This window comes from Delphinus delphis, chromosome 14, assembly GCF_949987515.2.
Source record: "Delphinus delphis chromosome 14, mDelDel1.2, whole genome shotgun sequence".
In the NCBI taxonomy this organism is placed as follows: Eukaryota; Metazoa; Chordata; class Mammalia; order Artiodactyla; family Delphinidae; genus Delphinus; species Delphinus delphis.
Genome location: NC_082696.1, coordinates 29,995,576 through 30,023,527, shown reverse-complemented (window position 1 = coordinate 30,023,527; position 27,952 = coordinate 29,995,576). Strand labels below are relative to the sequence as shown.

The window sequence follows — 27,952 nt, the reverse complement described above, 5'->3', positions numbered from 1 at the left end:
ACCTAAATGAGGATCCTCACACCTAATCAGCTCCAGCCAATTACTCTTTCATATCACCAGGTTTTTGTTTTTCATCATAGCATCTCTGCAAGATAACTAGAGATTCTGGTATTTATTTCTTGCTTGTCCCTTCCACTGGAATATTAGTTCCATAAAGACTAGACTCTGTTTATCTTGATCACAGCTAAATCTGTAAGATCAAGTGCAATGTCAATTCAGAGAAGGCATTCAATAAATTTTTTTGAATTAATAAACAGATAAAAAACATTTCTTTTACTAAAAAGGGGTGGGTGGGTAAATGGGGCTACTACAGCATGAAAATGGACCAGGAGGTATGAGAGTTGCACAGCAGAGATTCACTCACTTCAAACGACAGCATGGATTTTACCTGAAGTCAGAGGAACCCCTTCCCTAACATAGAACAAGCATTCCTGGGGGCTCACTTGCTCTGGGAATGGGATACAACTATTGGGAGTACTTTTTTTTTTTTAAATGATAGAACTAAAACAGAGACATTAAGGGAAATGAATAATATTATACAAAGCATTATTTATAAATCCAGATCCTAATTCACAGCATGTTACAAAATTGGAAGTGTTAAGTAATATTATTCTTGTATCTTTCACACAAACAATAGTTTTAGAAGAGCTGATGGCCAGGGTATGCAATAGAGTTTTTCCATGGTAGGCTGGAATTTTGCCTTTTGAACAAAAACAAAAAAATCTTAGGACACAGAGAAAGCAAATATTTTAAAAACTGATTTCACAGTAATTATGATGTATATTTTGAGTTATCTTTATATTATTTTTAAGCATATCAAATCAATTCATTTCTTTCCCTGTTAATAAAAAGGGTACAGTCACAGAATCAGTGCCCTCAGAATAAAAAGTAAACAGAGGAAACAGGACACCTAGAGTCAGTAACATCCTCAGGGCCAAATCTGGTCACTCAAAACCAAAAACTTTTGTTGATTTTCAACAACTCTTCGCATACTTAAGGTTTCAAATACGGCTGGTTCAGCAGGCCCGCTCTTCAGGACAACAGTATGTGCAGCCCAACACAGGATCATCCAAAACTATGTTAACAATTTCAGGATGCTGGTGTGGAGTCCATGGAGTTTTGTGTGTAAAAATTAGGAAAATCCTTCCAGCGATGAAGTTCAAGGCCAGGAGCATCCATCTCCCAGCCCCGTATCAGTAGGGATCCCTAAGGTAAGGCTACGTTTCATCAGGCAAGAGAGCAGTCCGTTCCTCCTCTGTGCCGAGGCTATTTTGAAGTTTAGATCTACGTTGAAGGAAAGAAGAGGCCAACCTCAATATTTCTCACCTTAAAAAAAAAAACTCAGTACCTACATCTCTATCCAACTATTTCTGTAAATGTGTCTATCAAGTGATGAGGCTCAGAGTGCCCAGAAATCTCCAGAGTGGAAGAATGGATGTAAAATGGTGCCTTTTTTCCACTCCCACAAGCCAACTTTTAAAGGGAGGAAAAAAACTCAAGAATTGACCATACCTCCTTCTTCTCCTTGAATGCTCCAATAGATAAAACAAGCCCATCACTAGTCCCTTGAACACAATGAAAGGTACTGGTTAATGTCAATTATCCAAGTCACATTTCTCCATAAACATAAGGAAAATGAAAGTAAAAGACTAATTACTCACACTTGTCAGAGCCCAGAGACCCTGCAGAGCAGCTGCCCATTCAAAACCAATTTTCTCATACAGAAATCCTCCCAGCGTTGGTCCTACAAAAGCACTAACAATGAAAAGAAGAAAGAGGATTATAGTGCGAAAAAAAAGTTACTCCTTATAGGCTGCATGACTGCTTCAATTCATTATATTGAAACTATAAACACTAACGAAAAAAGCCAATTCCTGGACAGAGCATTAGGTGTAAGAAAATAATTCTACCTGATAGTGATGATGTTTAAAATTTTTAAACAATCCTAAAATTATAACTGCTTCTGAAAAGTTGGTGCCTTATATGAAAATTTTTAAAAGATGATATGCATTCAAAAGAACCTTTATATTATTCTCTCTACTCTTCTAGCTATTTGTATTTAAAACAACTCAGTACATACTTAGTGATGATAGCTACATGGCCAGCATACAGTTATCCCTCTGGTATAATAGAGAGTTAAAAATAAATACACAAATGAATGAATAAATGAATACATTTTCAAAACTGAGACAGGATCCTGTTAAAGGAACTTTAAAATATCACTTAAATAAGACAAAGTATATGAGACCATTTTGATTATGTATTAAAACTGCTGGTATAACCATTGATCTTGAAGTCAGACAGCTGGATAAGAACTGTAGCTCTGCCCTAAATGAATTACGTGCCTTCTGGCAACTCATCTGACCTCTCGGTGTCTCAATTTCTTCATCTGTAAAATGGGGATAGCATTTTCCAACTTGCAGGTGTGAATGAAATTCAATAGCTACTCACCCAACTGACCACAGTGCACCAAAGAGACCTGACACAAGTCCCAAGGTACTTAATCCTTCTTCAAATCCATTTTCACTGCAAAGAGAAACGAGTGTGTCTGTGGTTAAAAGGGAAACCTGAGTGAAACAAAAGAATAGTGTATGGTATAAAAATAAACCAGGGATAATCTGGATAAACCCAACAGCAAGAATACTCCATTTCTAAAATAAAAAGCTAATCTCACTTGAAGATATTACTCTAGTAATATTTCCTCCAGGGTTTTCTAAAAATACTTCTACTGCATATATAGGATACAATATTAAGAATCGTGACCCACTTGCATTAAATGTTTATTAAAGTATATAATTAACTAAGAAATTCTTCAAATGAGATGAACAGGTAGAGAGAACGATGGGCAACCTTTAGAAAATACAGAGGCAGCTCCGCATTGCTTTGAGGCTTGTTGAACTGACAACAGCAGAGCCATCAGGGTTCTCCCTGCTCAAGTTCACTTTGTGTGCTTCATCTTTATGCCTATTAAACAAAAGACTGATGGCCAAGTGACAAAGATACATTTGGCCTTCTTCCCCATTTCTGGCACACAGCTCCTAAAACCCGTGGAATTTCTTAAGTGATGAAAGCCATAAAAAAAAATGTCTTTTGTTATGTCAACGAGATGACTTTGGGACTAGCACCCACGTTGCCTGGAGAACCAACATATGATTAGAGGGCTGGAACTTCAAGGCCCACACATCCCTCCCTCATAAAGAGAGGGGGTGGGGGTTGAATCAACCGCCAATGGCCAATGATTTAATCAGCCATGCATATGTAGTGATGCTTCCATAAAACCCCAAAAGGACTGAGTTTAGAAAGCTTCCAGCTTGGGAAGCCAGAATGCTTCCATGTGCCATTGTGCTGGGCCCCAAACTCCACAAGGACAGAGGCTCTGCTGCTTGGGACCCTATCGCCCTATATATCTTGTCATCTGGCTGCTGGTCTGTATCCTTTAATATCCTTTGCAGTAAGCCAGTAGCTAGTGAGTGAACTGGGTTCCTGAGATCTATGAGCTGCTCTAGCAAATGAAGAGAACCCACGGAGGGGGTCGTTGGAACCTCTGGTTTACAGCCAGTCAGTCAGAAACATAGGTAACAACCTGCATTTGAAACTGGCATCTGAAGCAGAGGCACTCCTGTGGGACTGAGCCCTTAACCTGTGGGATCTGGTGTTATCTCCCGGTAAATAGTGTCAGAATTAGTTGAATTGCAGGACACCCAGCTTGGTGGTGTGAGGGAGGAAAAACCCACACATTGGAATTGCTACTAGAATCCATTTACCTGGTCACTCTGTGCCCTTGTGTGGACCTCCTCTATGAGAGGGAAATGATGCTGAGGGCTTCCCACTGTGCTTTGCCTTTATTTTTTTAATTTATTGAAGTACAGTTGATTTACAATGCTGTGCTAATTTCTACTGTACGGCAAAGTGCTTCAGTTATACATATATGTGCTCTGGCTTTTCAGAAGTATACCTATACCGAGGTATAAACTAAGCCAAGCCTCTAGCCACAACCCATTTTACCTATCATTGTATTAACATTACTATATATTATCATTTATATTATTGTACTTTTGCTTATACTATTTATATCACAATATTGCATGACACGAAATCATGAAGATTTAGTATTGTAAAAAAATATCCAACATCCTACAACATTGAGAAAGTCAAGGAAGCTTGTGATGTTTATTGCTAATCACGATACAGTTCTTCAAGCCATGGAAGTAACTTACTGTGCACAGCTGAGAATCTCTGGAAAAGTTGAAATTAAACTCATTCCAGCAGAGATACCATTTATGACTAATATCAGCACCAACAACCAGAGCTGACTGCAAGAGAGTTTGGGAGAAAAATTAACATTTAAAGAGACAGCAAAGCTTCACGCCAAGGAGGGCGGGCAGGATCTCAGACAAGTTCGCTTCACGGATGACATGACTAGTCTGGTCCTTACCCCCATCTGATCCCATTTTGTTCAGTGAAAGCACCTTTTAACTCCTTACGTTTTTGAGGGGGGCCAACGATCAATTTCTCCTGCTATCCCAATATCTTTGGTCACACATGTCACATGCCCAGAGTCGACCTGCTTTCTTATCACCATGTAAAAGCCTTTCAAAGTTGGTTAAAATGTCAATGTTGCTCCTTCAAGCACTTGGCTTTGAAATTCCACTGACTGAAAAATGGCAGAGACGGAAAATGGTAAAGGAAGTGACAGGAACCTGCTACGTGTTCCATGTCGGGCCCTACGTCAGTTACTTCATATCCATTATTCTACTGAATGCTTGCAGCAACCCTGCCATGTAAGTCTGTTAAAAATGATTAAGGAAGACAATCTAGGTGATACAAACAAACTTTATTTAACACTTCATGAAGTGGATGGTCTCATTTTGGAGAACTGAAAAATGGGATAGAAGGCAGGAAGCTTTGACAGGATAAGGAAAAAAAAAACAAGGAAGGGGGGCTTCCCTGGCGGCGCAGTGGTTGAGAGTCCGCCTGCCGATGCAGGGGACACGGGTTCGTGCCCCAGTCTGGGAAGATCCCACATGCCGCGGAGTGGCTGGGCCCGTGAGCCATGGCCGCTGAGCCTGCGCGTCCGGAGCCTGTGCTCCGCAACGGGGAGAGTCCACAACAGTGAGAGGCCCACGTACCACACACACACAAAAAAAAAACAAGGAAGAGAAAAACAGGTAATATCTGATTGTCTGGGGCTACGCAGTCCATCTTGTTTGGGGTGAGCGGCCCACAGTTGGTGGCTTGGCGTTTGGGGGTGACTGGGTGACGGGATAGGCTGCTTTTCTGGTCAAGAGGAGCATTTACAGGGACATGAAAGTTTTCTAAGTTTTGGTTTGCTGACATGGCACCCTGGGCTGCAGTCACTCTATCTTGAGCCTAGAAAATTATTTCAACAGTACTATTATTGGCTTTTTTGGTGGATAAGAAAACTGAGGCTCTTGGAAGTTAAATTATTTGCTCAAGTTCACATACCAAGGAAGGGGCAAAGCCCAAATACAAACCCAAATCTGAAAGACTCTGAAATCATTCCTTTATCCATATCATGTTTTGTCCCAGAGGTACCTAAAAAGCTCTAAGTAGCTCATTTTATTTTAGAAAATAAATGATAATAAACAAGCTTGAGCTTCCCTGGTGGCGCAGTGGTTGAGAATCTGCCTGCTAATGCAGGGGACACGGGTTCGAGCCCTGGTCTGGGAAGATCCCACATGCCGTGGAGCAGCTAGGCCCGTGTGCCACAACGACTGAGGCTGTGCGTCTGGAGCCTGTGCTCCGCAACAAGAGAGGCCACGATAGTGAGAGGCCCGCACACTGCGATAAAGAGTGGCCCTCGCTTGCCACAACTAGAGGAAGCCCTCACACAGAAACGAAGACCCAACACAGCAAAAATAAATTAATTAATTAATAAACTCCTACCCCCAACATCTTCGTTAAAAAAAATAAAAAATAAACAAGCTTTATTAAGTAGCTACCATATGCTAAGGATGATACAGAAACAAAAATGATCTAGTTCCCTCCTCAAGGGGCAAGAAGGAATAGAAAAAACAAAAGTATATTCTAAGAACTATCAGCTAAAGGTAGATAACAAATGCTACTTTTAAAATAAAGTACAGGACTTCCCTGGTGGAGCAGTGGGTAAGAATCCGCCTGCCAATGCAGGGGACACGGATTCGAGCCCTGGTCCAGGAAGATCCCACATGACGTGGAGAAACTAAGCCCGTGCGCCACAACTACTGAGGCTGAGCTCTAGAGCCCACGAGCCACAACTACTGAGCCCGTGTGCCACAACTACTGAAGCCCGTGCGTCTAGAGCCTGTGCTCCGCAACAAGAGAAGCCACCGCAAGGAGAAGCCCACACACCACAACAGAGAGTAGCCCATGCTCGCCACAACTAGAGAAAGCCCGCGTGCAGCAACAAAGACCCAACGCAGCCAAAAATAAATAATAAATTTAAAAAAAATTAACTAAAATAAAGTACAAATGTGCAATTGAAATACAAAGGGAGAATAAGCATTTTTATCATTTGATTCAGATTTTATGCATTCCTGTTTGCCTAGATCACTGCTAGCATCCAGTAATACTGTCAGTAAAACAAACAATTCAATATAGTCCTAAATCTGGTAATTATTTAAATAAGATTCAAAGATACTAAGCATATCAGTGTTACACCAAAAATTTTTAAAATAATTCCTAATGTTATTTTGCCACAAATTCAAAAGAAGAAAAAAAATTACCTCTTAATGTGCAAGAATGGGGCAGGTCCTAAGAGCATGTAGCACCCTGCTGTGATTAAGTTTCCAAAAACGAGAAGCCATTTCCTTAGATGCTGATAAAGAAAGACCACAGAAACTCTTAGAGGTAAAGATCTTCCATAGTTCAGGAAAATAACGAAATCATTGAAGAACACAAGTCATGATATTAAAAAATCCAAATACATTGGAGAAAACAAAATTTTACATGTAAGAGAAAACAGGTAGATGGTAAACACAAAAGCAAGTGCAATATACCCCAAGACAGGGGTTGAGCAAAGGACAAGTATTCCTTGGAAAGGGATTGTATTGTAGATTTTGCACATGATAAACTGTTCCAAATATAACAATTTAAAAAGCAGTCACCACAAGGAATGACCAAGTAGATGCACTATCTAGAAAATTCACATTATTAAAAAGTTCCAAATAAAATGTTTCCTTATAAACTACTCAAACACAGGCTAACAGTTATAGAGGTACGGTATCTGTTCAGTTATATTAGGCTATGCCTTAACACTAAGTTACAAACACTGTTTAAGACACTTGTTTTTTTCCACCTGGATTACCAAGTAACCTCCATGTGATAAGTCTTCATAAGTATATACCCACATTTAATTAAGAGGGGAAACACAAAAATAAGCACTAAAGTCATAGAAGCTTGAGACCTGGCTAACAGTACTAGCTCTGTATACTAGTCATCTGGACTGAATGGTTTAGACCTAGTTAAAGGAGACTAGAAAGGATTTTCTGTCAGGATGGCTATGGGATAACTGAGGCATATTTACACGACCAATCCTTTCACTCCCACAGAAAAACTGAATTCTATCCTCTCAACTTGGTCAAGTCCTAACTACTTTTGGGGCTCTGCCCTACTTATTAAGGTCAAACCACTTTTTTGCATCAAGGGAACTTTTTCCTTTAGAAAGTCTAATCCAAGAGTTTTTCAACAGTTTTAGCATAAGACTCGTCCTCTTTTCCCAGATTAAGCAATTAAAAAGTGAACCTGTTCAGGGTGATGGCAGGTTGGCACATACTGAGACCTCACACTGAAACCTCTCCATCAGCTTAAAAAATTGAATATATTAAAATTTAAATGTTCTCACTGCTCTCCACCCCCCCCAAAAAAGGTAACTGTGGTGATGGATATGTTAATTAACCAGGTGGAGGGAATCCTTTCTCAGGGTGTATGTATACCAAATCACCATGATGTATACTTTAAATATCTTACAATTTTATTTGTCAACTATACCTCAATAAAGATAAAATTTTTTAAAAACTGAATATTTTAATTCTAATCAGTGGACCTCTAGAGTTCAGGAAGTACAGTTGGACAACCACCAGTCTAGACATACAAAAGTAACTCTTAAATATCGCTAAAGCATACATACTGGCATTTTATCACTGAGTAGGCCCACCAGTGGTGAAGAAATGGCGTAGGATAGTGCCAAACCCAGGAATACCAGTCCCACATATCCAGCTGGTAAATTAAACTGTAAAAGAAATCCTGTGTTAAAGTTACATGGTTAAGTCATTTTTTCAATAAATATCTATCTTTTCTTTCTACCATTTCTTCAGCTCTTACTATCTGCCATGAGGCTACTACTAACAGTCAGCAACCTTCCTAATTTTTGTCTTACTCTTTTTTTTTTTGCGGTACGCGGGCCTCTCACTGCTGTGGCCTCCCCCGCTGCGGAGCACAGGCCCCGGACGCGCAGGCTCAGCGGCCATGGCTCACGGGCCCAGCCGCTCCGCGGCAAGTGGGATCCTCCTGGACCGGGGCATGAACCCGCGTCCCCTGCATCGGCAGGTGGACTCCCAACCACTGCGCCACCAGGGAAGCCCTGTCTTACTCTTATAAACGGATTACATTTTCTCTATAGGGGAAAAAACCTAACCACAGGTCAGAAGTCCTGGATGTTTTTGATTTGTAGCATTTGACATTAAATATAGTATAATTATCCTTCTATGAATCATAGCATTTTTACATGTCAATCAGTGCTTTGCAAACGTTAGTATGCACAAAAAATTACCTAGAGAACTTGTGGGTTTTTTAAAAAATAAATTTATTTATTTATTTTTGGCTGCATTGGGTCTTCGTTGCTGTGCCCGAGCTTTCTCTAGTTGCTGCGAGCGGGGGCTACTCTTCCTTGAGGTGCGTGGGCTTCTCATTGTGGTGGCTTCTCTTGTTGTGGAGCACAGGCTCAAGGTGTGTGGGCTTCAGTAGTTGTGGCACACGGGCTCAGTAGTTGTGGCTCGTAGGCTCTAGAGCACAGGCTCAGTAGTTGTGGTGCATGGGCTTAGTTGCTCCGAGACATGTGGGATCTTCCCGGACCAGGGCTCGAACCCGTGTCCCCTGCATTGGCAGGCAGATTCTTAACCACTGCACCACAAGAGAAGTCCGGAGAACTTGTTATAAGAGGTTCTTGGACGCCAGCCCTAGAATTTCTGATTCAAAAAGTCTGGGATGAGGTCTGCGAATGTGCATTTCTAACAAAAATCCCAGGTGATGCTCACTGCCCGCAGACTGAAGTGCACTGGTGTCAAAAACACTGACAAGAATATCTATTCTATCCATCTCAAAGAGATATAAATTTCTAATTAAAGAATTAGATGGTATGACACATTTTAAAAGCCTTCTAAAGTAGTAAGCTACCTCATAACTCTGCTGCTGTTCCTGTTACCAACATGATATACATGCCTTTCTTGGTTATCTGAGTTGTTCTCATTTTCCTTAATTTCCTTAACTAATCCTTAATTAAGCCCATGAGATCCATTTATACATCAGTATATGTTTGAATAATTTTAATGACATAACTCAAGCTAAAAATCAGCCCTTTAAAGACAGTAGCAAGATACAAAAGTCAGAAATGTCCTTTTCTGATTTTACAACGGGGGAGACAGGGTGGAACCCTCCTTCCCTAAAAGGCTGAGCGACTGGATAGCAAACAGCCAATACAAAAAACTGTTAAGAAGGCAGAAGAAGGGCAACAGGAACAAAAATGTGATAGAAAAACCAGAAAGTACATTTCTAAGGATTTTTTAATAAGTTAGACACGAGCAACTTGGGTTTATGAGAGATTGGTTACAAATTTTTTTTTCATTGTTTGGACACACTTCTTAAAAGAACAGAAAAATGACTTAAAGAAACACGTTGTTGGGCTTCCCTGGTTGTTCAGTGCCTGCCAGTGCAGGGGACACAGGTTCAAGCCTTGGTCCAGGAAGATCCCACATATTGCAGAGCAACTAAGCCTGTGTGCCACAACTACTGAGCCTGTGCTCTAGAGCCCACGAGCCACAACTACTGAGCCCATGTGCCACAACTGCTGAAGCCCACACAGCCAGAGCCTGAGCTCCGCAACAAGAGAAGCCACCGCAATGAGAAGCCCGCGCACCGCAATGAAGAGTAGCCCCCGCTCTCTGCAACTAGAGAAAGCCGCGTGCAGCAATGAACCCAGTGCAGCCAAAAATAAATAAAAAAATAAATTTATATTAAAAAAAAAAGAGACGTTGTTGATAATGTGAATGGAATGTGTCACCATAAATACAAAGTATTTTTCTTATGCATTACCTCATAGATGCTTACTTCTTAAGTGTGATATTATATTATTTTCCAAAACTTGGGTCCGGCACTAAAATAACAGTCCCCAAGTTTACCTGTGAAATACCCAAAACTGTCTTTACTGACTTGAAGGGGTTGTGTTTCTGGTAACTGTGCTTTTTTCATTCTAGGGCCTCAAATAAAGTGAGTATGGACTGCAGCTAGTAGATTTCTGTCTTTATAAACACAGATTAATTCTCCAGGATAATTAACTATCAGACTTAGTAATTTATTGCATTATTTATTAATAATCTTTTTTCAAAAATATCTAAGAACAAATTGCTATAACATCAAACTTTAAAATTCAGTATATAATTTTCAGCATTAAAAAGATGGAGGGCTTCCCTGGTGGCGCAGTGGTTGAGAGTCCACCTGCCGATGCAGGGGACGCGGGTTCGTGGCCCGGTCCAGGAGGACCCCACATGCCGCGGAGCAGCTGAGCCCGTGAGCCATGGCCGCTGAGCCTGCGCGTCCGGAGCCTGTGCTCCGCAGCGGGAGAGGCCACAACGGTGAGAGGCCCGCATACCGAAAAAAAAGAAGATGGAGAGAGATTCTTGGTTCCTTTCTCTCATCTCAGATTAATATAGCCCACAGTCTTTTGAATATGTATGCAATAGACTAAAAAGTAAATGGACCCAGAGGGGATCTGTTAGAAAAGAAGGGACACCTCACATTAAATGAGCCACTAAGTATCCCAAATGCCTCACTGGAATCAAAACAGAGGAAAGTATCCTTATTAAGCAGCCAGGATGTTGCCCAAGCCAGACCTATGATGACTCGAGCAAGGCCTTGGAAAAAGGAGACCAGATGAAAGGCTTCTTTCATTTACACCAAATCAGACCCCTAGTTATAGGGACATCACAGAGGGAAGGTACAGGCTGTCTTGGTGAGTAGCTGTCATTCTGCCTCCTTCTTGAAGCCACTCCTAGGATTTTCCATCAAGCAGGGCCCAAGAGCAAGCAATTATGTCCACCCGCTACAATGGGGAGGTCTGCATCACCAGCATACTCACCTTCTCCAAAACAAAGAGGGACAGCGTAGGATCAAGGAAGCCAAAACCTGAGCTGAGTGAGGTAATGACGAAGGATATAAAGGCAACCTTGGGTAAAATGATGAGTTTCCAGAATGAGTGTTTCCCTGGATCAGACTCTGTGGGGTAAAAATAAAAAAAGAAATTAAAGAAAATTGCTTAACTTTATCTTTCAATCTATTTTGAAAAGTAAAATTGGTAAGGTCACCTTTATCCAGTAATCAAAATAACCACACTTTTGAGTTTGCCTAAAATTTGCATATAAGTTATTCAAACCTAGAGGCCATTCCAGTGTTCTTAAAAATAATTTCTCTAATTCAAAAAGAATCAACTGGAATCAGAGTGTGAGAAGAAGCAGTCTTGGTTACGGGTCATAACCTAGAAGTCAGTGAGGCCTTCCCAGATGGGGTAGAGAATATGTAAAGTTTGATTTGGTGCATAGGAAAAGCCAGACGCTTTATCAGGGAACAATGTGTGTGTGCTGAGGAGGAATCTGAGTTAATCAAAAATACAAAACAACTTTTTTCTGCTCGTGAAAAAAAACACTGGATTGAAAGGGATGCTCGGGACTTCCTTGGCAGTCCAGTGGTTAGGACTCCCTGCTTCCACTGCAGGGGGCATGGGTTCGATCCCTGGTCAGGGAACTAAGATCCTGCATGCCGTGTGGTATGGCCAAAAAAAAATGAGATGCTACTGAATCATGTGTACATTCCATTTGGCAGTAAAGGTCAGTTGAACAGCAACCTCAAGTCCTGCCATTCCAACAGCAACACAACTTCTGCACCATCCCAAGCACCAGGTATGGTGTTCCCAAGCCGCCAATCATATCCTACAACTCCCTTCTTTTTCCCCTGCTAATTTTTCAAGTTCTATTCACTCTGTAAAGTCTGGCTGTGACCCTAATTACCCCATAAATTTTACTTCTGTTTCCTACTGCACTTCTAATCTATACCATGTAATTTAGCACTTAAACTGTATTTCATTTTACGTGGTTTACTACTGTTTGATGACTTTCTTATCTTCCAACTAATTTACTGAACAAAATCTATGCTGAGTCAGATACCATGCAAAATGCTGGGCAGACAAAGGCAAAGGAGACAAACCCAGACCCTGACCTCACAGAGAAGATACAGTAAGGTGTGGAGAGAGCTAGGATGGAGCTAGGAGGGTATGGATTAGAGCATATGAGAGGGTTGCCTTAAAAAAACAGGGAAAGCTGTTTAGGAAAGAATTTCCAAAAGAAGTAATATCTAAGTTGCTGCCTAAAAGATGAGCTTGAGAGGAACAAGCAAAGAAGGAGGAAAGAATAATCCAGGCATATTATCCAGGAATGGCTCATTCCAAGACTCAGAAGTGAGGGAAAACTATTCTGTTTGAGGAAATGAAAGAGCAGAAGCAAAGGTGGAGGATGGAAATTGGAGGGTAGGGAAGAGAGATCACATTGGAGAAGGATGTAGTGATAAGATTATGCAGCACTTGTAAAATAGGCTAAGAAGCCTGGGAAATCACTAGACACTGCAAACAAAGACTGAGAATCAGATTTGTGGTTTAAAGAGACCCCTCTGTGGTCTCCTGGGAAATGCAGACAGGGGGACGAGTTAGGAGACTGTGCACTGAGCCAGGCCAGGAATCTCTCTGAGGGCCAAATCAGCACTGACATATCCTCATTTCTCCAAAAGCACCCACCACAGTTCATTACTCAATAAATTCTTGGTGAATAATGATCCAGTAGGGAGCAAAGTACCAAAAAAGCATAAAGTGTGGTTCAACTATTTTAAGTACTACACTTGGACTTTGTCAGGAGATGAGGGATAAAGTTAAACTGTGGTGTTAGTTTCTTAACTATTAGCCAAATATTCAATGATGAACCAATTGTGAGCCCAGCCTAGGATGTTTAACTACAGATTTGACTTAGAACGGGGATAGGCACCACCATGTGGCTCAGTGTGGCAGTGCCAGCAGGGAGACTTCATTGGGTATGGATTTTGGACTGTATATTACAGATGTTTATTAGTCACCTTTAAAATATAAATGATAAAAGATCAACTGTAATCAATTACATTTATTATGCATATAGAAGGTATTATGGATGTATGGTATAAGACAAATTATTATGGCATAAATGGTCCCTTTCTCTAAATCCAGTGGGAAAGGGGATTATCGCAATAAGAACATACAGGAACATACATGAAAATGAACACATAATGAGTTTAACTAAGCTGCTGATGAAGCCCAAGCAATGAAAACTTATGGTGATACCTACTTCCAGAGGCACGTGACAAAATCACCTGGGAAGCTTTTCCAAGCTACTCAGGTATTCTCTCTGCTTCCTCCAATTCTGCTACATTCTTCTTGGAGGGACAGAACTCCATGGTTGACAATGCCTGCCACAGGAAACTGCTCTTAGAGATGAGGAAGTGGTGTGGCCCTCAGGTGTGAAGGGGCAGGAAAAATGCAGAGCACTGTGGCACTAGTGACTTAGCATTTAGATCATTGATTGAGAAGGTTCAGAAAAACTTCCCAGAAGAGGTCATACAAATTAAGTTTTGAAGGATGAGTAGGAGTTAGGTAGAGTAGAAGTGGGAGATAGTTCAACTCACGTGGCTCCCCTGCTGACACCTAACAACAGCTCCTAGTGGCTTTCAGGATAAAGCTCTCATTTCATGGATTTAGGGATTTTTATTAAGAGGATTGTCATGTACTTGACTGTGTTTTAAAAATATTTCTTTAGTGCAGTATGGAAGAGGTGACTTGGCGAGCAGATATAAAGGATGAGAGAGAGGGAGGGACCGAAGTTGACTCTTAGACACCCAAACCTAAAGCTACATTGTTCATGGGTCTAGAAGCAGTTAAATGAGTGAGGTGGAATCTATAGAACAAAATTCTGCCAATATCATCAAAATAAAAGGAAATTTAATTTTCTAGCTTCTATCTATAAGCTTTCCTAAAACATTAATATTTAAAGGTACTCAATGGGAACCCCTAAATCAATATTTATACCCTTAACATTATCAATTTTTGAGATTTAAAAAAAATACCAGATTTTTCCATTCAATCTAAAGAGAAGATCCTTCTTTAGATAAACAGAAAGTTTGCCAAACCATTTTAAATGGGCAAAAGACCTAAATAGACATTTCTCCAAAGAAGATATACAGATTGCCAACAAACACATGAAAGAATGCTCAACATCACTAATCATTAGAGAAATGCAAATCAAAACCACAATGAGGAATTACCTCACACCGGTCAGAATAGGCATCATCAGAAAATCTACAAACAACAAATGCTAGAGAGGATGTGGAGAAAAGGGAATCCTCTTGCACTACTGATGGGAATGTAAATTGATACAGCCACTATGGAGAACAGTATGGAGGTTCCTTAAAAAACTAAAAACAGAATTACCATATGACCCAGCAATCCCACTCCTGGGCATATACCCTGAGAAAACCATAATTCAAAATGAGTCATGTACCACAATGTTCATTGCAGCTCTATTTGCAATATCCAGGTCATGGAAGCAACCTAAGTGTCCATAGACAGGTGAATGGATAAAGAAGATGTGGTACATATATACAATGGAATATTACTCGGCCATAAAAAGGAAAGAAATTGGGTCATTTGTAGTGAGGTGGATGAACCTAGAGTCTGTCATACAGAGTGAAGTGAGTTAGAAAGAGAAAATACTGTATGCTAACACATATATATGGAATCTAAAAAAAAAAAAATGGTTCTGATGAACCTAGTGGCAGGACAGGAATAAAGATGCAGACGTAGAGAATGGACTTGAGGACATGGGGAGGGGGAAGCTGGGACAAAGTGAGAGAGTGGCATGGACATATATACACTACCAAACGTAAAATAGATAGCTAGTGGGAAGCAGCCGCATAGCACAGGGAGATCAGCTCGGTGATTTGTGACCACCTGGAGGGGTGGGATAGGGAGGATGGGAGGGAAAGGCAAGAGGGAGGAGATATTGGTCTCCTACAAAAGCATAAAAATACTTAAATTTAAGGTTCTTAAAGTGAGTAATATATGAGGCCTTACCATAATTAGGTAAAATACACATGTTGAGGGGAACCATCAGCAGAACTATGCATCCCAGAAGAATGAAAGGCACCTCATAGCCAAAGGATTGATACAAGAAGCCACCCAAAGGAGGCCCTAGTACTAGACCCAGTCCAGAAAAAGACTCAACACTTCCCTACAAATGGGAAAACGAAAGAAAATTGAGTTAATATGTTTTGTTTGAAAAATGAACAAAGATTTAATGGGCAGGATCTGAAAAAAATTCTATCCACTTTACAATTTATACACATACCACACACACACCCAAGATGGACCAAAAATTTAAACATACATATTAAAATCATATAAGTACTAGAAAAATTAAAAATGAGAGTTTTTTGTTTTCTAATCCTTATGGTGAGGTAAATTTTCTAATTATGACATAAAAACTTAGAAGACACAAAAGAAAAGACTGATAAATCTGATTACATGAAAATATGAAAAACTATGAATGGCAAAAAAAAATCAAAAGACAAATGAAGAATGGGGAAAAAATATTGACAAAGAACTAATTTCCCAAATGCATCACAAGAGCAACTACTAATCAATGAGAAAAATCAACAATCCTATGGGAGGAACTTCCCTGGTGGTGCAGTGGTTAAGAATCTGCCTGCCGGGCTTCCCTGGTGGCACAGTGGTTGAGAGTCCGCCTGCCAATGCAGGGGACACGGGACATGCCCCGGTCCGGGAAGATCCCATGTGCCGTGGAGTGGCTGGGCCCGTGAGCCATGGCCGCTGAGCCTGCGCGTCCGGAGCCTGTGCTCCGCAGCGGGAGAGGCCACAGCAGTGAGAGGCCCGCGCACCGCAAAAAAAAAAAAAAAAAAAAAAAGAATCTGCCTGCCAATGCTGGGGACACGGATTGGATCCCTGGTCCGGGAAGATCCCACATGCCGTGGAGGAACTAAGCCCATACGCCACAACTACTGAGCCCACGAGCCACAACTACTGAGCCCGCATGCCACAACTACTGAAGCCCACGCACCTAGAGCCCATGCTCCGCAACAAGAGAAGCCACTGCAATGAGAAGCCCGTGTACCACAACAAGCAGTAGCCATTGCTTGCCGCAACTAGAGAAAGCCTGCGTGCAGCAACGAAGACCCAATGCAGCCAAATAAATAAATAAACATATTTTAAAAAATTTAGAGAAAAGAAAAAACACAATCCTATGGGAAAATGGGAAAATGTTGTAAATAGACTGTTGACACATAAAATGAAATACAACTAGCTCTAATGTGAACTGGCCATCTCTAAGTTGCAGGACAACAAAGGCACACTCCAAACATGTTTAGCCACAAAACCTTGTCTTACAGAGCATGTCAATGGATTAGCATCCTTCTGAACCCTTCTTGAGAAATGTAAAGAGTACACCTGTTACAGTGGCCACCATTGCATGGCAAATGACTACAGAAGCTAAAGTGAATCTATACAGATATATATACATACATATATATATATATACTTACATGGGTGTATAAATATATGTGTACATATATTTAATAAAAGTGTGAAGATTCATATTTATACAGCAAACAGTTTACCTGAGTGTCAAAACTTTCAAACTGCAGTATTAATATGGGTAAATGGGAGAATCCTTGGTACTGAGCTGATTAGACCCTGAGGTCTCTGAGGGTGGTGCCTGCTCTGTGATGCAAACCAGGAGTCCTTCGGGGATGTCTGGGTCCAGAGGAGTGAGCTATGGGAAAGGCTAGTTGGGATCAGGGAGACAGCAGCCAAGAGCTAGGACAGGAACCTGGTATGTCTCTAATACCTGGTGTCGAGGCGCGGAGGCAATATATGAGAATGTACGCCAATACGATGCTACCAGGCTCTGGATTTTTTTGGTAAAATAAGAGGGCGCTCCTCAGACTGACTGCACAGAAGCAGTTATGGACTTCAGAATGATCTCTAAGGTCCTTTCCGTGAACCTGGGAAAAGTGGAGGAAGGACTCTAGTATAAATCTGCTTCAGGCGGCCTAGCTACAATCTAGGCTATAGAGAGACAACAAAATACTATTAGAGAGGGTTTTTCATTTTTTAAGGGGTAAAAAGAACATTTGGTTTTGCCCATTCAGGGGCTTCTAAGCCCAGGAAGAGCACCTAAGTAGACTAAGGGTATATTTATTGACAGCTTGCTGCTACAGGCAGAAATTGGGGTAAAAGGTAACAAAAACAGAAAGTAGAAAAAAGGCAGGTCTAGAAGAATGGGCCCCAGGTTTAACTTGAAAGGCCAAATAAATATTTTAGCCTACACTAAAAGGAAAATAGGAAAAGTGTATAAAATACCTACCATTACTGTAGCCACGTTATTTGGAAAAGCCTTTGCAAGGATAGAAGAAGATGCGGTTATTGCTGCAGCAAAACTGATTGCGTCAATTATTCTCACTAGAAAACACATAGCAATAAACACGGGTCCTTCTGGAACTTGGTCCAATACACTAAAAAAAGAATAAGATGACTCTCAAGTGCCAAATTGATTTTGATTTTTTTTTTAACTGTACTCACTGAAAACAGTAGTACCTCAACCACAGTTATTAAAATAAATCTCTTCAGAATACAAATTTTTTAAGAGTTTCTTTGTTATATTTTTAGTAGGAAGAATCTGAGTCATAATGACAGCCTCATTGCGCTTTTTTACTGATATATTTGATGCCCTAAATAATAATCCTAAGTAGGCCTTTTGAAAAATGTAGAGCCACTCTGATAAGAACATACGTAGAAAGCCTTCTTAGTTTTAGGTCTCCCCCCAAACATAAAAAAAACACAGGAAGAGGAAAGCAAAACCAGGAACCTGAGAAAGATTTCTGATGACATTATCTTAACATTTGTATCCTTATGTTCTTCAGCTGATTCTTTAGGTAAGAAATTCACCTTTCTGCTTAAGCCAAAAAGTTTTTGTGACTCAGAAAAGGGAGTTAAGTTTCTGTCTCTCACGATCACAGGAGTCCTAAAGAACAGATTCAGCAGCCGGCTTAATGGTGATCCCCTAGAGGACTCCTTTCTTAAGATCAATGTCATTCATTCCATTCACTGTATCATTCAACTCCCTTCAACATTAGTCACATGGTATTGACTGATTTACATAAACCATTAACATTTTAAACTGAAGATAAATTATGAAATCTCTTCAAGATCCCAAACATATCAGAACATGACTTACCCAAAGAGAACTGTAACTCCTCCTGAGACAGACATTCCTGCTACAAACATAAATTTTGCTCCAATATGTACAAGCTATAATAAATGTCAAAGAAAAGTGTAAATTGATGACTGCTACAAGTCTATAGTGACATAAACAAATCCACTGTATCAGGAAACAAAAGATTTGGGGAAGATATGTACAGTTAACAAAACATTATAAGTCTTTAATGGAATGACAACATGCATTGCTTACAAACATGGAAGAAGTTAAAAATCAATCAACTTTAAGAATGGAACTGTCAACTGAAGCATGATTCATAAAATATAATGGTGGTTATTTCTGTATCAGTGGAAGTTCTAGACTAGTAAATTAGAATAACTCATTACACAATTTTAAAAAATTAATACTTACATATTTTCCAAATACCAAAGATGCCAGCAAGTTAAACAAAGCATAACATCCAAAGATCATACCAATAACTGTATTGCTGGCTCCCTTCTTTTCAGCCTTTAAAGAAACAGAAAAGAAAACAAAGTTTGAAAGGCAAATTAGCACCAATATAGAAAAATGGAGCTATTAGATCAGAGCATCATCTTCTTGTAACCTTTACCCGTTGAGTAATTTCAAAGATTATTATTTTAAAATAAACAGGGTGAGGAAGGAAAGGACACTATTAAACCTAGTCTCTGACATGAAAGTAATTCACTCACCAAGCCTATAAAAAATTGTTAGCTTTACGATCTTGAGAGAAAAAAGAACAAAGCTGGAGGAATCACACTTTTTGATTTCAAAAATAAGTTACAAAGGTACAGTAATTAAAACAGTGTGTTACTGGCATAAAGACAGACATATAGACCAATGGAACAAAATAGAAAGCTCAGAAATAAACCCACATAAATATGGTCAATTGATCTTCCACAAGTGTGCCAAGGACACACAATGGGGAAGAGATATTCTCTTCGACAAATGGTGTTGGGAAAACTGGATACCCACATGCAAAAGAATGAAATTGGACTCCTATCTTACACCACTCACAAAATAATCTCAAAGCAAATTAAACATATAATCTGAAACTGTTACACTTCTGGAAGAAAACAGGGGGTGAGGGCTTCTTGACATCGATCTTGGCAATGATTTCTTGGATTTGACACCAAAATCTTAGGCAACAAAACAAATCAGACAAATGGAACTACATCAAACTAAAAATCTTCACAGCAAAGGAAACAATCAACAGACTGAAAAGGCAACCTACAGAATGGAAGAAAGTATTTGTAAACCACCTCTATATAAGGGGTTAATATCCAAAATATGTAAGAATCTCCTACAACTCAATAGTCCAAAACACCACCACAAAGAACCTGATTTAAAAATGAGCAAAGAACGTGAACAGACATTTCTATAAAAGAGATACAAATGGCCACCAGATATATGAAAAGCTGCTCAAGATCGCTAATCGTCAGGGAAATGCAGATTAAAATCATAACGAGATATCATCTCGAACCAGTTAGGATGGCAACTATTGAAAAAAACAAAAGATAACAAGTGTTGATGAGGATGTGGAGAAATTGGAACCTTATACACTGTTGGTGGGAATGCAGAATAGTGCAGCCACTATGGAAAACAATATGGAGGATCCTGAAAACATTAAAAATAGAACTACCATATAATTCAGCAATCCCTCTTCTGAGTATATATCCAGAAGAATTGAAAGCAGGGTCTCAGATATATCTGCACCTCCCATGTTCACTGCAGTATTATTCGAAATAGCCAAGATGATATAGAAACAACACAAATGTCCATTGATTGATGAATAGATAAAGAAAATGTGGTATACACATAAAATGGAATATTATTCAGCCTCAAAAAGAAGGAAATTTTGGCATTTGCAACAACATGGATGAACCTTGAGGAAATTATGCTAAGTGGAGTAAGCCAGTCATAGAAGAACAAACGCTACATGATTCCATTTATATGAAGTATCTTGGGGCTTCCCTGGTGGCGCAGTGGTTGAGAATCTGCCTGCTAATGCAGGGGACACGGGTTCGAGCCCTGGTCTGGGATGATCCCACATGCCGTGGAGCAACTGGGCCCGTGAGCCACAACTACTGAGCCCGCGCGTCTGGAGCCTGTGCTCCGCAACAAGAGAGGCCGCGATAGTGAGAGGCCCGCGCACCGCGATGAAGAGTGGCCCCCGCTTGCCACAACTAGAGAAAGCCCTCACATAGAAACGAAGACCCAACACAGCAAAAATAAATAAATTAATAAACTCCTACCCCCAACATCTTCTAAAAAAAAAAAATGGGCAGAAGACCTAAATAGACATTTTTCCAAAGAAGACATACTGATGGCCAAGAAGCACATGAAAAGCTGCTCAACATCACTAATTATTAGAGAAAATGCAAATCAAAACTACAGTGAGGTATCACCTCACACCAGTTAGAATGGGCATCATTAGAAAATCTACAAACAACAAATGCTGGAGAGGGTGTGGAGAAAAGGGAACCCTCTTGCACTGTTGGTGGAAATGTAAATTGATTCAGCCACTATGGAGAACAGTATGGAGGTTCCTTAACTAAAACAGAATTATCATATGATCCAGCAATCCCACTACTGGGCATATACCCAGAAAAAACGATAGTTCAAAAACACACATGCACCCCAATGTTCATTGCAGCAGTATTTACAATAGCCAGGTCATGAAAGCAACCTAAATGCCCACTGACAGATGAATATATAAAGCCATAAAATGGGATGAAATCAGCTCATTTGTAGAGATGTGGATGGACCTAGAGACTGTCATACAGAGAGAAGTAAGTCAGAAAGAGAAAAACAAATATCGTATATTAATGCATATATGTGGAATCTAGAAAAATGGTACCGATGAACCAGTTTGCAAGGCAGAAATAGAGACACAGATGTAGAGAACAAACGTATGGACACCAAGGGGGGGAAAGTGGACGGGGGCATGAACTGTGAGATTGGGATTGACATATATACACTAATATGTATAAAATAGATAACTAATAAGAACCTGCTGTATAATAAATAAATAAAATTAAATTTTTTTAAAAAAGGAGAAACACACAGGAGGAAGGTTTGAGTGCAAATAAATTAAAAAATCACTTTGCTGGTCAAAAAAACTCAAGAACAGGAAGCTCCTTAAGCTGGCACATGAGTCATCCCAAAGACTGTTCAGTGTGGTTCTGTTTCTAACACCCACTCTCAACCACCTGACAGTTCAGAGAAGATGAAGTTTCCTTTCCTGACATCAATAACACAGATGAAAGAAGCTCCCCCAGCTCCCGACATTCTCTCTGTTCTCCTGAAACATTTGGAGTAGTTTATTGCCCATCAATGATCCCTATTAATATTTGTAGCCTATTCTATCAGTGAGCTCCTAAATTTGCTACAGATGATATAGTATTTATTCTAAATCTACTTCTTTTGAACTTCAAATGCTACTATTAGTTGTGATGTACAAATGAATAGACAAAAGGTTTGAAAACCTTTTTAAAACCCTGGAACTATGGTAGATCCTTAGATCAGGTTCTAGCTATAACCACGTAAGGGGTTAAAATATGAGTTTAATTTCTTAAAGATAAGATTGGCAACTTGGCATACCATGAAGCACTAAGCCTGAAACACACATCTGTCCTCTCAGGCAGTCAGGAATCATTTACCGAGCACCTTCTATGCATCACGCGTGGTACCCAGGAGCCAGCAGTGAATAGCTATGGTCAGAAGATCCGACTTAGATTCATCCTTCTGCCAGAGCTTCAGCTCTTCCACAAATCACTTTACTCTGAATACAGAAATGCATGTGCATACACACACTCCCTTTAAAATCCGTCCTCGACAACAGCCATAATTCTATTTCTTTACCTTTTCTCCCTAACTACAATTTTAAGATAAAAATTTACTTTATTGCTTCCCATACGAAGTTATGATCATCATTCAAACCTTGTCTTTTAAAGAAAATGTTCTTCTTATGTTATTATGTCTCTAAATAAACCCTACAGTTCTCAAAGCAGCATACCACAGGAAATCAGATAGGTGAACTCTACTTTTCATGGCTAAACTATAGGCAGGAAAGGTCCCCTCACTCTAGGAAGCACCCCCTACCCCTGAAGTGTGGTCCCTAAGTGCCTGGTGGTGGGAGACAGTGGAGAAGTTGAACCCAGAGCATTGTAGAAACTGCTTGGGCAGGATTTCAGCCCATAATTCTATGAGACTCAGGATTAGCCATTCCCCTTCCATTACTAATCATCACACGAGATAATGGTGTGGAGAAAAGAGAGATCTCACTATGAACGATGCCTTCATTGGTATCCTAGCAAAAGGTTACACTGTGTGTAGACAGGAACACAGAGTCCACATTTCTACTACACAAAGGTCAGGTGGTGTTACGGGGTTCATTGTGTCCCTCAAACTTCTTATGTTGATGTCCTAACTCTCAGTACCTCAGAACGTAATCTTATTTGGAGATATAGTTTTTGCAGGGGTAATCAGTTTAAATGAGGTCGTTAAGGGTGGAGTCTAATCCAATATTACTCATATCTTTGTAAAAAGGGGAAATTTCTTCACAGAGACACGTGTAGAGGGAAGATGGTATGAAAGGACACACGGAGAAGTTGGCCATCTACAAGCCAGAGAGAGAGGTCTGGGACAGATCTTCCCCTCACGGCCCTCAGAAGGAACCAGCCTTGCCAATGACACCTTGATTTTGGACTTCTAGCCACCAGAGCTGTGAGACCATAAATTTCTGTTGTCCCCAGTCTGTGGTACTTTGTTACAACAGCCCTAGTAACATAAAACAGGTACCTTGAAGGGAAGGTATCAACAAAGGGGTGAATTAAGATGTACAAAGAACATTCATTGGTCAAGTCACATCCATGTTCTTTGCTTAATAGCTCTGAAAGGTATTTAATTCTAGAGTCTGGCAGAAAATATATAATAGTCACAGCAACTAACATTTATTGAACCCTCACTATGAGCCACGCTGTTCTATATGGTTTCTAACAACAATTAAATAAGGGATGTATTTTTAGCTGGCCCCATTTTACAGATGAGAACACAGACTTGCAAAAGTTACTTGTGTCATGGTCCCAGCAGTCATGTCAGCTTCCATCTTGCATGGGTTCCCACATTCTCTGTGGAAGCAGGATGGTGACTTAGGATGTCCTAGAATCACATACCACAGCAGTAACTGAATACCACTTTTGGCATGCGGATCCTGCTTCACATTAGGACAGCAAGAACAGCTATTAAAAGCAACTTCTAGTTCACTTATAATCCTCTGCCAAAGAAGGAGGGGGCCACAAAAAGGATGAGTAGAAATAAGAATCCTGTGCCAGAAATTAAGAAGAAGGGCCTTGGGCTTCCCTGGTGGCGCAGTGGTTGAGAGTCCGCCTGCCGATGCAGGGGACATGGGTTCGTGCCCCGGTCCGGGAAGATCCCACATGCCGTGGAGTGGCTGGGCCCGTGAGCCATGGCCGCTGAGCCTGTGCGTCCGGAGCCTGTGCTCCGCAACGGGTGAGGCCACAACAGTGAGAGGCCCGCGTACCGCAAAAAAAAAAAAAAAGAAGAAGAAGGGCCTTGCTCTCCCTTGATCTAGTTGGCTCCAGCTAATAGGAAGGTTAACAGAATACGAAGGAGAAAGAGCAAGTTTTGACAGTGCATTTGTCAACCCTAAGGCTGTTATTAAAAATGAAAAAGAGCCCACTCTTCAAATCTACACCTATTAAAGTTAGAATGCTCTCTCCCCTGCCTCTTGGACGCAATAAACTAAATCAAAAACTTTGAGAAAGAAAAAACAAAAAAGGCACACAGCAACAGCCTCCTTTTCCTTTGTCTGTACTCCACTAAGAGGAATCTAACACTAGGTGCCCTTGCTGAGTTCCAGCTGAACAGGGAAATACCCTTCTAACTTGATGGCCCACTTACTCCCGTTCTTCTCCATCGTAATTCTACAGGCTCCATCCATCACTATTTTTTTCCAAAACCGGTATCTACTCAGTCTACTTACTCTGTCTTGCCCAAGCACCTCTAATGACTTCTTACTGACTACATCTTTGGCCTGCATGGAAGGACCCTTGCATTCGAGCACCAACCTGCCTTCTCAGATCCTCTGCTCCCATCGGACCTAACTGAACCCCAGGCCTAAGCCCCACCTTCGTCCGTGCTTCCCTAAGAACACGCTATTTACTTTGCTAATCTCGTGACTATCCCCTGCGGGTTTCTAACCTAGAACACCTCTTTGACTCATCTTAGGGTTATTCCGCCAAGCCCCTTTCAGTATTACTCCTTCTCTCCCTCCCTTCCACACCAGCCAGCCTCTCCCGTGGCAAAATTAACCATTCCCTTCCCTAGAGCCTCCTAACATTTTGGACATCCTCTTCAAGGAGATCCAAATACTCTGCAACTTTTTTTTTTTTTTGCGGTATGCGGGCCTCTCACTGTTGTGGCCTCTCCGGTTGCGGAGCACAGGCTCCGGACGCGCAGGCTCAGCGGTCATGGCTCACCGGCCCAGCCGCCCCGCAGCACGTGGGATCCTCCCGGACCAGGGCACGAACCCGTGTCCCCTGCATCAGCAGGCGGACTCTCAACCACTGCGCCACCAGGAAAGCCCCTCTGCAACTTTTTGTTGTCATACTTTTTCACTCCCAATGGACAGACGAGAGAGGGACATTTTCCTCATCTTTTTTCCAGCCCTAACACATCCAACGCCTAGCACACTCTAGGGTGGGAAGTCGTTAAACCTCCCATTCCCATTCAGTAAACGGAATTGAACTGGGCCAGTCACTTAACCTCGGAATCTGTTTCTTCATTTGCAACATTATGAGATTCTGGCTATTCTGCCTATCTTATGGAGTTGCTATGGAAACCAAATGGGATAATGTGTGGGAAAGTACACTGAAAACTAAAAAGCACTTATGGCTACAGAGCTGTACTGCTCCTTTAGCAGAGAAGCCATGTTTCTCATCTTTTGTAGCACACAGAAGGAAGGACCACATGTTATCAAAGAAGTCAGAGGACTGGGAGGGGACCGTGCATCATGAGGCTTTGGCAAAGAGCATGAAGCAAAACACATGGGCAGGTTATCTCCACTCAGCCAAGTCAGTACCATTCCTTCCATACTATACCTCACCAACCTCCAGATTCCAGGTGGATTCTCTAGGGGTTATTCCTTCGAGTCTGTGCCATTATCCATAGACCCTAACACCACATAAAACACTATGATTAGAAGGACCTAATCAATACTAATCAGAATTCCTCCTTGGCACAAACACTGCCACTACATTCCATATGAAATTCAAGTCAGAAAAGGGCATTTAGTGGACCATGCCTTCCTAATTCCAAAATATTAATAAACCCAAACTCCAGGAAACACTGTCTTCACGTAGATCTTTTGCAATAACGTTAAAATCTCAGTTATTCAGTGCACTTCCTTTTTTTTTTTTTTTCAGTTGCAGAAACCAAACACATGAATCAGACTACATGGTAAGCAAAGTAATCCTCAGAAGGTCAATTATACTTAGGTGAATTACTTCCCAAGATGATGTTATTTTTACTGAATTTTTTTTTTCTGGTATCAAATATTCTCTAAGAAGTCTTCTGTTGGCTGAAGTTCTATACATCGTCTTTGCCATATGCAGATTTTTACATCCCCAAATGAAATATTTCAAAGGCTTTTTAAAAGCACTAATAGTTCATAAGGATATAAAAATGTCTTACCTCTTTGGGGAAAAAAGGTCCAAGGATAGAATAGCACATCATGGAACCTAAGTTAATGGAAGCTGCTGATATCAGTACAAAAATCTGTTCTCTTGAAAGCTGCCTGGATGTCTCCCTTGCACCTCCTGGAGGGCCATCACCTTGAAGGCAAACATGCTGTAATTACAGACATGTAATTGGGGCTACTGATCAAAGTACAGAAATGTCACTTCTGTGCACAGAAATGCACTCAAGATAACATTTGCTGAGCTAAGGGCTATTTTGAATATAGCACATTTGATCAAATGTAACACAATCCCTGTATATCACTGCAATTTTCAAAATATATCACTTTCATTTACATACTATTCCCTATTAGGATTTCAGTGCACAATTTATCAAACCATCTGCTTTGTTTTGCCTTCACCATAAGGTCTATTTCTTTCACCTTTAATAGATTCCTTCAAGAAGGATGAGGCCACAGGGTGCTCTCCAGAGTACTGTTCTCTGAAGTATAGTGTGCTTTCTCAAGTTACTAGCTTCATATGCTACATGGACTCAATCACATTTTAAGCATGTCATGTTAGCGGTTTATTAAGAGGGTACTATTGAAGTCAAGTGAAGTGTAAGTAGGAGAAAAATAAGCTAAATCATTCAACTGGAGAATTAATACTTACAATGGCAGCTCCTGGAAAGACAAGTGCCATGAATCTGTAAATCAGTGTTTTACAATAATTACAGGTCTTCTGCATCAATTAATTTAATACTTATTCCCAGGGCTAAATTTCCATTTAATTTAAAGACACGAGGTCATTTACTCAGTTCCAAACATCCAGTAAATCTATTTGCTATTTTTAAATTAAATGGTTTTGAGATAAAAGAAATTTAAGTAAGAAAAGTATATTTGAATTGCTCTATTTTTTCAGAGGTTGCCATTGTTGTCTAGAAAAAGAAATCTGTGCAACAGGAGGAAGTCTTAAGAATTAAAAATTTTGGTAGTGGATGAGGAAGGGAACTGAGAGAAAGTTAAAGGGGCGAGAGGGACAACAGTGGGGCTCGTTTTCGTTTGTTGAACAGGCACACTTATTTGAATGCATTCTTAAACACATAGTACTTAAAAGTAGAGCTACAGAGAGAAAGTCATTAGAGGCCACATCCGCACCACCCCAGTGCGCAAACTTTAACCCTTTGCAGAGAGAAAAAACACGCTGACCCGAGCCCCACTGCCAGGCCCCTCCTTTTCGAATCTCTCGCAAACAAAGCACGCTAAAGCTAATTGAATTGCTGTTAAAGAGACACGACCCAAGCCACAGAGGTACATCCGGCCTCGCTGCTCTCTGTAACCTCCTGGGGGGCGTGGGCCTTCGGGGTCCCCCGACGAGTCCATGGGCAGTGCGCGGACTCCTGCGCCGCAGCTCCCGGGTCCAAGCCCGCACCCTCGGACTCGACCTTGAACGAGCGGAAAGGCGGGCGGCGATTGCTCAGCCGGGCCCAGGCATCCCAGATTCCCTACGGGAAGCGCCGCCGGGAGTTCCACGCGGCCCTAGAGGATAGGGAGGTGCTCCGGTAGGGGGGGCGAGGGCGGGCGGAGGGCGGAGCAAGGAATTTTTTTTTAAGGCATAGGCTGTTTATGTCCACCACTTAGGATGTGCTGTACTTTTTCTCTC

At 41.0% G+C, this 27,952-nt stretch overlaps 1 protein-coding gene across 2 annotated transcripts; it reads right to left on the bottom strand.

Annotated features, from left to right (window-relative positions):
* Positions 1-274: 274 nt before the first annotated feature.
* SLC18B1 (solute carrier family 18 member B1) lies at positions 275-27,846 on the bottom strand. Of its 2 annotated transcripts, none has more exons than XM_060030525.1 (14): positions 26,963-27,846; positions 26,307-26,462; positions 18,984-19,079; positions 18,591-18,664; positions 17,721-17,868; positions 15,413-15,569; positions 11,351-11,487; positions 8,129-8,230; positions 6,726-6,817; positions 4,218-4,313; positions 2,452-2,526; positions 1,662-1,755; positions 1,513-1,565; positions 275-1,284 (listed from the first exon to the last, which is right to left on the bottom strand). In XM_060030525.1, exons 1-14 carry the CDS (start codon positions 27,035-27,037, stop codon positions 1,218-1,220), a joined length of 1,422 nt encoding a protein of 473 aa, XP_059886508.1. In that variant the 5' UTR covers positions 27,038-27,846; the 3' UTR covers positions 275-1,217. The 2 variants fall into 2 exon arrangements, with proteins under 2 accessions (XP_059886508.1, XP_059886509.1); XM_060030526.1 differs by having other exon boundaries at positions 26,307-26,446; positions 27,630-27,846.
* Between the last annotated feature and the right edge of the window lie 106 nt (positions 27,847-27,952).

Excerpts from the sequence above, each read along its gene's own strand:
- SLC18B1 (XM_060030525.1), bottom strand. The coding sequence starts at position 27,037 with ATGCAGAAGACCTGTAATTATTGTAAAACACTGATTTACAGATTCATG. Across the intron at positions 8,231-11,350 it reads CCCTCTTTGTTTTGGAGAAG|TTTAATTTACCAGCTGGATA; the intron begins GTGAGTATGCTG and ends TTTCTTTTACAG. Across the intron at positions 1,285-1,512 it reads CATTCAAGGAGAAGAAGGAG|ATCTAAACTTCAAAATAGCC; the intron begins GTATGGTCAATT and ends CCTTCAACGTAG.